The sequence below is a fragment of the Helicoverpa zea genome, chromosome 11 (genome assembly GCF_022581195.2).
Source record: "Helicoverpa zea isolate HzStark_Cry1AcR chromosome 11, ilHelZeax1.1, whole genome shotgun sequence".
Taxonomy (NCBI): domain Eukaryota; kingdom Metazoa; phylum Arthropoda; class Insecta; order Lepidoptera; family Noctuidae; genus Helicoverpa; species Helicoverpa zea.
This window is the reverse complement of record NC_061462.1, coordinates 3,261,936-3,274,259: the sequence shown is the minus strand read 5'-3', so window position 1 is coordinate 3,274,259 and position 12,324 is coordinate 3,261,936. Positions and strand designations below refer to the sequence as shown.

General features: G+C 33.6%; 1 protein-coding gene across 5 annotated transcripts in view; it reads left to right on the top strand.

The window, feature by feature from the left end:
* Positions 1-6,681, top strand: part of LOC124634547 (peripheral plasma membrane protein CASK) — a 232,416-nt gene extending 225,735 nt beyond the window's left edge. For 3 of the 5 annotated variants that reach the window (XM_047170163.1, XM_047170161.1, XM_047170160.1), the window contains 9 exons: positions 124-222; positions 305-443; positions 1,084-1,086; positions 2,037-2,081; positions 3,132-3,251; positions 3,616-3,726; positions 4,043-4,150; positions 4,459-4,634; positions 4,993-6,681. In XM_047170163.1, the coding sequence (XP_047026119.1) occupies positions 124-222; positions 305-443; positions 1,084-1,086; positions 2,037-2,081; positions 3,132-3,251; positions 3,616-3,726; positions 4,043-4,150; positions 4,459-4,634; positions 4,993-5,172 (981 nt within the window). In that variant the 3' untranslated portion in view covers positions 5,173-6,681. The remainder of the gene's footprint in view (positions 1-123; positions 223-304; positions 444-1,083; positions 1,087-2,036; positions 2,082-3,131; positions 3,252-3,615; positions 3,727-4,042; positions 4,151-4,458; positions 4,635-4,992) is intronic. The other 2 variants (XM_047170164.1, XM_047170162.1) reach the window with 1 other exon arrangement.
* Positions 6,682-12,324: the final 5,643 nt, after the last annotated feature.

Here is a 12,324-nt window from a genome sequence, read left to right as displayed (position 1 = left end):
TTATCACATTTTCAAACTTTTTCATAATAATTATAACATCATTTATCCAATATTCATTCGCCGTTTAATCATTTCATTTTTGCTGCTGAAGCATGTATTTGTAACTTGTTAATTTTTTTCCAGATTTTCGTGAGAGCGCAATTCGATTATGACCCACTAGAAGATGAATTGATTCCGTGCGCTCAAGCTGGTATCGCTTTTACCACTGGTGATATTCTGCAGGTAACACGCAATATTTTGACGAACTTTTTGACGAAGATAAAACTTTATGATCAATACTTGACCATGGAATCGCTCATTACAGATCATAAGCAAAGATGACGCTCATTGGTGGCAAGCACGCAAAGACGCATCGGGAGGTTCGGCTGGTCTTGTACCGAGCCCTGAACTGCAGGAGTGGCGAGCAGCTTGTGCTGCTGCGGAAAGATCGAACACCGATCAAGGTAATACCGTCAATAGTACAGTAGATACAAGAACTCAAATCGTATAACTTTCTCGTTAAGGCATCAAGTACTCCAAGGTCTGACGAACTTAGGTGCTTTAAATGTTAGACGTGGTTTTTCTTTTGTTTTATTTTCATTTGGATGGTCAGCGTATACAAGTATTCCATGACTCATGACACTTGATGTTTTATTGTGTTTAGTCTATGCAACTTTGTGTTTAGAGTTTTCATGTACGCGGTCAAGTTATGAACATTGTCGTCATACAAGTCACTATGCTAATGTTTGTCTTAGATGCATTGAATTTGTGTCGCATCTCTATAAATGTCGTGATCATGTGATTATCTACTAGATTCTTGGTTTGAAATGGTTACTGGTATCAGAATCGAAATTATGTTTAATGATTGCGTGTTAAATGGAATTGGCTGACGTTTTGAAGACATGTATCTTCAGTAACCGTTAAACACTTGAAATATTTTACAGTTATCATCTGTCGCCATACTTCTCTTTGTTTCAACTTTGATGATGGCATATGATTTATACATTAATCCAGAATAATAAGTAGCTTTATATTAATATCATTACCTACCTAACTTACATTAATTTCGTGTTATGCTTTCAATTTCATCATTGGACGAAGCAGTCGGTATGTAAAATTGCTTTTTCTTCTCGTTTTTTTCAGTGATACAAGCTCCCATGTATATTAACCATGCTAATGAAAGTGTACCTATACCAAACTGCATGGTACCAAACTGGGCTAATATATCCCAAACAAGTAGACATTATATCCGTATTCCTGAATATGTATCCACCTTTGTTACCAAAATGCCCATTCCGATCTTTCGTAGCAATGGTCTCTTTAGGAGAACCAAAACATATCTATAATGTCTTTCCGTCTTACAAAGGGAGTTTGTGTAACCTTAATATTACTATATTGTCATTATTGGGCTATGTTTTGTCAAAAGAATGTACTATCAATTTTAGAGTTTTCCCCTCGTAGAATTTCTAAACATTATCATGTCCAAAAGCAATGGTAGCAAATCAATATCCGTTATTGCCTCTAAAGTTGCATTTAATACTACTGATATTATCTATCAAATAGCCTCTGGTCTCGAACAATTAAGTTTCTCAACTAGAAGACTTACTACAGCTACGGCGCTAGCAGTTAACAGTTATGACCAAACTTAAATGTATCTCGAATACAGTCATGAATTTTAATAAAGATAGGAGCATCAGTAAATGGTTTTAATATCGTTTTACTTATTACTTTGTTAATATCTATGAATTATTTGATTTCTGTCACTTTACTGGCGTAGGGGCTATATATGTCATTTCTTTCTAATTCTTAATCTATTTCTTCGTTACTTTCAATCGCTATCTTTATTTACTTTGAGAGTATGATACAATATGATTTTAGGTTTTTCCTTCCTATTTAATTTCATTGATATTTTTTGTCCTGTTTTATATGGTTCATAAATTAGATGCCTAGTCTTCAACAACTTTTGACAAAACATGCCCAGTGCGTGTACCCAAATCGTGTAGCGTTATACCATCCATTCCGTTTGCATGATCCGTATTGTAATGTTGTGCGGCTAGGAGCCGAGGGCTGCGTGTCACATACCGACGGTTGTGAGAATACAGGTATCCATACGTTTTAAGATTGAAGGTTTAACTTACATTTCGTTATTTTGGCAGTAATATGGAGAAAATGGTTTTATGGGATCAGATGGAACTACGATTGTTTTCGTTTTTCTGTAGTAGTAGGTAGTTGAAGAATAATAAATATTATTCTTCAACTACCTAATAATAATAAATTAATAATAATATTTATTATTCTTCAACTTAGTATTCTTAGTATTCTTTAAATTAGTCATTTAATGGTTGTGTTATTATAGTATCAATACTTTTGATGCTACGGATGGTGACTTATTAGAGCACCTTTTTGCTATAAATTGAGAATAATAAAACAGATTTTGAATGGTCATTTTGAAAAGTAAGCCTAAAATAAAAGTGTCTTAAATTCAAAACATCGTGGTATTATGTTCTGAAATCTGTTTTCAATGTTTTGTATTTTATTAACGTGCTGATCTTTATAAGACTTGTTTCTACTACCTTGCCGCAAGCTATTCTTTCAGTGATGTTTGTATTATCTAGCTGTAGATTCTGTGTAATAGTAGATACTGGTAGCTATTTAATAAGTATTTTTATTTAGAGTATGCTTTAGATTTCTTTTGTGGGATGATGTCAAACTAGCCTATGACATCTCCTTTGAATTTTAATTCGTATTATGCAAAGTACGAAAATATTGTTTTTTTTTACAACAAGACATTTAGATCTGTTAAAAGATTTATAACTTTATTTCTCAATTTTGAAGTACTATGGTTTTATAAAGTTTTATACAGATAAAACGATCCTTTAACGCTTTGAAACATCTTTGATGACGATAAATGCTTTTAGGAAAAGACGCACAAAAATGCTGTTTAAATTGTTCTGTCAAATATTGCATGTAACTATTTGTTAATTATATAAAAATAACTAAAAAAGCACAAAATAAAAAGTAAAAAGAGCATGTTTTAAAATCGAAAATCTAATTAAAAAAAATTAAAAACAAAGCTTTTATTTTTCATTTGCAATACCAAGAATGTCATAAGTTGCAGGAATTAATGATTTTACTTTGAAATGTTGTTTCAGTGAACTGTTCCATATTTGGACGCAAGAAGAAACAGTCGAAGGACAAATATTTAGCGAAACATAACGCTGTGTTCGATCAACTGGACGTAGTTACTTACGAAGAAGTCGTCAAATTACCTTGTAAGTACACATGTTATAAACAAAACCTAAAACCATTATATCCTACATCGAGCTTTACTGAGCAGCATATGCATTATGCATTTTTATATGGAGTGAATGCCTATCTGACCTCCTGAACCCAGACACGAGCAGCTCAATAACAAAATGGCTGGACTACCCGTAACGATACCCAAATAAGTTCAAAAGACAGCCGTGATTCACCAACGTGTCCTTCGATACACGGAGGAATTTATCAAGACTTTAATCGCATCAAGCGTTGCTTAACCATATATTCAATCAATCCGTGCGGATGTTGGGGATAAAAATTTCTAAATTGCGCATTTTGTAATACTATTTTACTAATAAACTATTTATTTATTTCCAGCGTTCCAAAGAAAAACCATCGTGCTATTGGGTGCTCACGGCGTGGGTCGGCGACACATAAAGAACACACTCATCTCGCGACATCCTGATCAATATGCTTATCCTATTCCACGTGAGTTACATTCTCTTATTATGTCAGATTTGGATCTTGATTACGTGGTTTCATAGGTTCTGAATAGCCTTTGACCAATCAAACCAAAGAGTATAGGAGCTAACTTCGGACAATCAAAGCTTCGAATTTGATGGGGGCACACGATAATCTGTTTACTGTATACTTAAATGGTTAAATAAAATAAGATAAAAAGATCAATGCCTAACATTAGGGTGGGTTCCTTTATGAAATTGTTTGCCGGCCAACCACTTAGCTCAACAGATTTTATGAATTTCTAAAAAAACTGAAAATTCATAAATCTTATTCTATTTTTCAGACACCACAAGACCTCCAAGAACTGACGAAGAGAATGGCAGACACTATTACTTCGTGACTCACGAAGAAATGATGGCCGACATCGCAGCCAACGAGTATTTGGAATATGGTAAAACAATTGCTCATATGTACATCAGAAACGCATCCCGTCGAAACTTCCCGTACCCGGATAACATATAGCCTATATGACCCGGGGATAGTGTAGCTTCAAACAGTGAAAGATGTTTTCAAAGCGGATCAGTAGTTTCGGAGCCTTTGGGTTCAAAGTAAAGAAACGAATTAAAGATCTATTTTGTACCTTTTTCAAATATAGGGATGACAGATAATTTGTTCTTCTATTATTTCACAAATATTTACTCTCTTCCAACCTCATATTTTATTAATAACTCCTCCGGTAATAATATTACCTACTCCCAGGTACCCACGAAGACGCAATGTACGGCACAAAACTGGAAACAATCCGTCGCATACATTCAGAGCGACGAATCGCCATATTGGACGTGGAACCGCAAGCTCTCAAGATATTGCGTACGGCGGAGTTCGCGCCATACGTTGTGTTTATTGCTGCACCACCGCTTAATAATGTTGCTGATGTGAGTATGAACTTTTTACAGGTTGCGCAAAATGTTAGCGCATAAGCCAAGTTTTGCGCAAATTTTGCGCTTCAAATGTGCTAAAGTGCATAAGAAGCTTAATTTGAGAGGTTGACATCATTAAAACATCTTGGAACAAAAATAAGTTACTACAATCCTTCGATCAATCTATTTAGTTCTTGTCTTACCTACTATACTTATTTCGGTATATACATACTACACTCCTGAGTTAAGATACAACTACTCAATAATTCTTACGTAATGATTCGCTGAGACGTACTTATTTAAAAATCTCCTAAATAGATTTTTAGAAGCGACAATTTTCAAACATATCTAAATTACCCCTTTAACTTTCCAGTACGATGGCTCCCTAGAAGTTCTAGTCCGTGAATCGGAACAGCTCCGCCGTACGTACGGGCACTACTTCGACCTGACGATAGTGAACAACGACATCGACGACACGCTGTCCCAACTGGAGGCGGCGCTACTGCGCATGCGCTCGGCGCCGCAGTGGGTGCCCGTCTGCTGGGTCTACTGACACCGAGACCAGGACTCTTTGTAAGTACACCGCGGGAAATGGACTGCAAATAAGAAATACTGTTTTTGCAAATAGGTTCAATAACTTTCCTATCTGACTTGACCTTGGAACACCGAAACTCAAAGGTCACAGTTTCTTTTTAAGTCTAAACATACGCGCAGATATAAGTACAGAGCGCTGATTCCGAGTTTTGCAAATTAATGCTCTCGGTACGTAACTGTAAGTCGGCTGAAATATTTTCCATCACATGATTTGAATATCACAGTTTGCTGGATAACAACGTTTACCTACTGTTTCGTGAGTGAACGCGTTTGTAGTACGATTATAAACCGATGACAGCTTTACTAAATTAACAGTTCAAAAATTAATGCTCTGTAATTAAGTTGTATGATAATTTGCGCATCGAGAACATTAACTTGCAAAACTCACACTAGGTACTCTGGGTCGTTTTCTTAGCAAAAAGCTTAATTGTGTTGCGATTTGAAATATAAATTTTCGCAAGTTTTGTTCAACATTTTTTTGACTATCTATGCCGATTATGGATAGTCAAAAAAATACATAAAGTAAGTTTTTTTTTGGAGTAGATAATATCGAGAAAAACTACAAAGCACAGTCCATTTTTCTACAAACTTACAAAGGCCCATGAACTATAGAAACCAAAGATCAAAGTTTGCAGAATTAACACCAAAACATCACAGGACATTGACAAGTCAACATACCTTTTAAGCTATATAATATACTTAAATGACACAACTGTTTAAGTAACAATAGAATGATAAGTACTATTTTTGTTTCACGTTCAATAAAAATAAGACACTGTTTTGTATACTTTGCTATCCTATTTTTATTAGAGCTTTATAATTCATAGGCATATAAGATTGTATGACATCTTTGATCCTGTTTGCTGTGTGAACAAAGATTATGGCCCAATCGATCTGAATTTCTCTTTTTTCTGTAGAAAATAATGCAATGTTGGCAACACCGTTCGGGATACCATCCTTTTTATGTACGGTGAAATAAATTGGCAGAAAAACTTAATGTCTATCAGTCAAAAAAGAGCAAATCAGATATTTTAATTATTTTCTTACAAAGTAAGTTCTAAGTACACGTCACAAAAGAGTTGATAACTCTGCGCTTGTTATTTTATTAAGGCAATGATATTATCTACAATTTCATTGAAAGACCTCAATTAATATTATTTACTTGAACAAGTATTAATTTTTGATTATTGTGATAACTATAATATTGTTTACTTACTCTTAATATACTAAAAAGTACTTTATTACGAGTAACACAAAGTCTAAAATTGCGCTTGCATTGTTAACTTGGTGCATCTTAGCTCAATTTCACGATATGTGCCAAATGTACTACCAGACACTTTTGAGGAAACAAATACGATTTTGAAATACACCTGCACATGTCACTACAAGATTTTTGGATCAATGTACATAATTATACATTAGTACATAATTTATATTAACAAAAAAAAACTAATTCTCTAGAAATGTACCGTAGCTCAAAATGTTTACTTCGACATTTAAACTTAAGATCTATCCTACCTTTAGTAAACTATTGTAAAATCTTGTCGTTTTCCAACTAAAGAATTCATATTAACTGCACTGGGTGATAGTTTTGTCTTAATCGTCTAAAAAATTGACAAATTGTTTAGTGAATTGTATAAATCGACTAAAACTAATATAAGTAGTCGTACATGAACCGTCGCTTCGATTCTATCTGAATTGAAAATATGCAATTCCTATAATGCTGTCGCCATATTAAGTACAAAATAGTCCCCTTGTAACTCCTATTGTTGCTATATTAAAAATTTTAGGGTTATCAGTCAAATGTAGCCCAAAATGTATTATTGTTAATTTGCATGATCGAATATAACTTTAGAAGTTTCTAGATTTTTTAAAGAAATCTATTGTCATTTTTAGACGTATAAACTATCAAGCACAGTGTCCACTTTCTTCCTTAGTTGGAAACCGGTCTATTGACTTTATCACAGGATTAGAATTCACAGGGTTGCAAGAATCATTGATAGTCATTTCTTTTCATTATTATAGTTTACACTAAAAACTTTTTTATCTGTACTTATTGCTTTTATTTTAAGGGTTCTTTGCGATTGAACTAAACTAAGTCTAATAATTTGATATGGTGCCATGGAATGCTTTATTGAAAAAAAAGAGAAGAAATAAAGAATGATTAAGGAGTTACTTAAAGGAATACGGGTCCATACTTAGTCCTATAGGGCTCAAGTGTGGGACAGTAACAACGGTCCCACATTATAGGGCTTAAGTATGGAACTGTTCAGTCGTCCGTGGCGCCATCTACAAATATTCTTCATTAAGCTTTTTCATCAGTATTTTTATCAATTCTTCACATTTGATCGAAGTGACTTAAAAATAGAGTGAGTATTGGAGGATGAATGAAACTTGAATGTTTTTCTGAAATAGTTTATTAATAAATTACATTATCAATGCATGATCTTGGAGTCGGAGTTCTATTTTTCAGTTTGATTTCACGCCTGCACTAATACATTCCTGTATATAAATATAACGAACGAGTAGTGGAATTTTACTATATAACTCTCACTGTTTCACTATTTTTACTTTTAATAAATATAATTAGGCTAAGTAGGGTTCGCTGTAAGGGTTGTTTATTATTTATATTCATTGTTGAATTATGTTCATTTATGGAATCGCAAGTATAATGTGCATGATTGCTCAATAAATGCTCGAAATAATAAAATGTAGCATGAAATAAAATAAAGAAAACTAACTTGTGTATGAATGATATTGGTTGGTAAATATATGATAATTAGAAGACTATGATATTATTGTAACGATGAGAGTGGGGTAAAATATAAATGGTACTTTAAATTCTGTATAAATTATACTTGGTATTCTATAAATATTATTACATTGGATTTGTTATTCGTTATGATTCGTTTTTCATAAGTTATGCAACCACTTATGGCAAATAATTATTTATAAGGTAAGTAAAATTATTAACAGCTTTTGAATTTTGTTATTAATATTATTTGGAACTTAAAAATTCGTGTCATCATTTTACATTTTTGTTGCTATTTTAATCATGTTTTTTTTGTAATTATTCTAATGTAAGATAATCAATCAATAGAAAATGAATGTAGTTAAATTAATCATACAATATTGAATTTAAATAGTATATTGTAACGAAGTGACGATGGCGATGCGAAGAAACGCAAATGGCGGGTAGCACTATTGTCTATGTTTTGTTTAAAAATATTTAATCATCCTCCGAGCCTTTTCCCAACTATGTCGGGGTCGGCTTCCAGTCTAACCGGATTCAGCTGAGTACCAGTGCTTTTACAAGAAGCGACTGCCTATCTGACCTCCTCAACCCAGTTACCCAGGCAACCCGATACCCCTTGATTAGACTGGTGTCAGACTTACTGGCTTCTGACTACCCGTAACGACTGCCAAGGATGTTCAATGACAGCCGGAAAATATTTAATGTTGCCAGTTAAAATATTGCACTTATTTATTGAAATACATTTTATGGCTGAAATTACGTTGCTATTAAATTTTTAAAACTTTATTGCGTCTTTCGCATCAATTTAGATTTCTAATTGATTTCATATAATACAAAAATACATTATTTAACATTGATGAATATTGCGTAAAAATATTTAGAGATTTGTTAGCTAAAGTCATATTTAATAAATATAAGACGTGTTTCTTTAATATATATTTATAGGATTAGATTTCAAATAAAATGTACATTTCTTGGAAAGAAATGCATAATAATTATGTGAAAGATGAAACTTCCAATCTGATAACAATATTAATTGGGACATTATGACGTTAATAATATTGCTGAAAGCATACTTGCAACACTGATGATAAAAAGAGTTGGTCCCATTTCAATATTTTCTGTTAATGCAAATGTAAAACTGAATTTATTTATTAGGGAAAAGTTATTGTTTAAAATAAATATATTGTTAATTTTCGATGATAATAAAATGCTTTACAAGTAAGACATTTTTACGAATAATAATAGCGAATAAAATTGGTTTTTCTCTATTATTAGTGGCTAGTGCTGCTCTTGATTGAATGAGTGTTCGAGATTATATCTCACAGTATATTAAATAATATTATATGTAATTAATAATAATAATATATTTATCAAAGATCAATTTTATCGTTAATGGCAACACAAGCAACAACTGATCCAAAAACATTCCATTTTTTGTTTGTTCATGTTTTTCTTAAATTATTATAAGATTATTATTGTCACTAAAATGTTATTATTAATTTTACTCATGTGATTTATTTTAGTTAAGAATGTGTTATTTAGTTGAATAAGTCATCTTTTTGTGTACTTATCTCAGTTATAGCACTAGGTATCCAAAGGGTTATTTTTCCTGTGGTTTTATGTTCAAACTTATATAATTTGTGTCACATCAATAGGATTGGTATTCCAAAACAGTAGGTAATATTAAGTGTAATTGAAGTTTAAATGTAAAATCACATGAAATGAACGAAACTTAAACTATAGTTAAATGTAATATCTACCTACTAATATTCTTAAATTGTAAAGTCTGTTTTAAGTCGATTAGTAGTTTCGTTCACTCAATTCGAGTGACTCCAATCGACTTAACTCACACGTATCCATAAACTACAATGAATGAATTTGATGTACCGGTACGTAATCAAAAACTAGACAAAAAACTAACGAAAAGTGGGTTTTTATCTGAATCAAATAAAGATGACTGACGTAAAATCTTATTATAACTGTTAACAATTGAATAAACGGCACAAAATATTTAACTTGTTTTATTTATCAAATCAAATACCTTTATTTTCAGGCTGCATTGGCCCATAGATATACCTTAAAGACTAACATACATATTATACAAAATTGTTAGTATATAAAAACTTAAGACTATGTTAGTAGCACTTCACGATGCACTATGTCACACTACGTTATTTATGACTGTAACTGTATTCTGGTACGAATACACGGATTATTACACTGGTCAACAAATTATTATTATTTTTTGGTGCAATTTCTTGTAGAATATTTGATACGTAATCGAAGTCCAGAACATAAAGTTGCACTAGCACGTAGGGATTTAGAGACATACCCCTCCTAAAGTACCAAAAACGCGTTTTTTTATGATATTTGATGTAATTTTTTGGGGACAGCAGAATTTTCTAGTAATTTCTAACTAAAGCATTATATAGTACTACTTTCCCCGCATTAACCCCATTTTAGTATATATTTTTGCAAGTTTTCTTTCTCAATATATACCATTTTAAATATAAAGTGTAGTTTTTTCATACTAACAGGCCAAATAAAATATAGGGAAGATCGAACTATCGTAGTTGTATACATATTTCATGAAAATTTAAACTCTTAGCGTTCGAAATAAAAATGAATTTCAATCGGGAAGAGTAGTACTATATAATGCTATAGATAGAAACTAAAAAACAATTTTGCTGTCCTTCAAAAAAATCGTCAAATATCGGTAAAAAACGCGTTTTTGGTACTTTAGGAGGGGTATATCTCTAAATCCCTACGTGCAAGTGCAACTTTATGTTCTGGACTTCGATTACGTATCAAATAATCTATAAGAAATGATATATGTGACCTTTGCACCAAAAATGCTGTTGACCAGTGTTATTTGTTACACAACCTTGGTTGTTTCGATACGGTTTCATACGCATCCCATGAGAACTATCCAGATAAAATATATACTACGTTACTCGGGGATACAGTTATCGGCACGGATATCGAGCCATGACCTTCACCTGCGCAGAAGCGATTTACTGCCTTATTGCCTTATGCGTACGGGTGCGCAAAGCGATCCCCACTCTTCCGCCGAGAGCCCAATATCCGTGCCGGTATCTGTAATGTAGCTTCCACAGATATTGAAAGAATTTTTCAAATCGGTTCAGTAATTTCGGGTACAAACAAACAAAAAGATGTTTCCTTATTATTCCTTGTTTAGATAACCTTATCCTCCTTGAACTTTAGACGGGTAGGTAATGCTAGAGAGATATATTTAAAAAAAAACTTTATTTTGATTTCCATTATCTTAATTTGTGATTGGATATTGAGAATAAAAAGAAGTATCCTGAGTACATATTAAAGGGGTGTGCCCAGCATGGGCAACGCAGCGCCCTGACCTAGTGGCGGTGGTAAATGCTGCGGGAAATCTTTCGCTGCCGGCCGTCGTGTCCTGCATGATCAGCAGCGAAGATGGCTGGAACGCCGTCATCGTCGACTCCTTTTGTGAGGATGTGATGGTTTTAAAGGAGGCGGCAGAAAGGGAGAGAGAAACTGCTCTCCCCGCCCGCAGCAGACGTGGGCGTCGAAGGGTGGCTGATCTCCGGCCACCATAGGGCGCGGACTGCGGGCGACAGACTAGGGGCGTCCGTCGTCCGAACAGAAACAGGCCTCGAAACAGCTAAAAAAGAAGGGTGTGCCTATCTATACATACTACTATCTATACCTACCCTTTTATATTATATTCCTCACTAGCTAATCCCGTCCTACCCTGGACTTCCACAAACATTTTAAAACCAAAATAAACTAAGTCAATCCAGCCATTCTCGAGTATTAGAGAGACTTACGAACGGCAACTCATTTTTCAAACGGGAACGGAGTTTTGGTAAAACGGGACCCTATTGTTTTCGCTCCTCTGTCCGCCCGTCTTTCTGTCCACCTGTCACCTGTCATCTTGATAGAGAGTTGATGTTGATTTTCACAGATGATGTATTTCTATTGCCGCTATAACAACAAATACACAATGAAAACTATAATAAAAACATTTTTTTGGGGGCTCACAACAAACGTGATTTTTTTGCTAATTTTTGACTCGATATCAATAACGGCAACAGTGGCAACGACAATGCTTGAAATATTCACAGAATATGGAATGTATTATAATCATAGAATGTTTTATAAATAATAGTACGGAACCCTTCGTGCGTGAGTCCGACTGGCCTGTTTTTTATATGAAGGAAGATTAATGATAAATGAAAACCAAACTGTCCATTTTCATTCATTATTATCATAATTTTCTCAAGATGTAGGGCGTTTACTGGTGTAACGGCCAGCGTAGCTCGATTCTAATTTTACATACCCATTGTGAAGACTTTA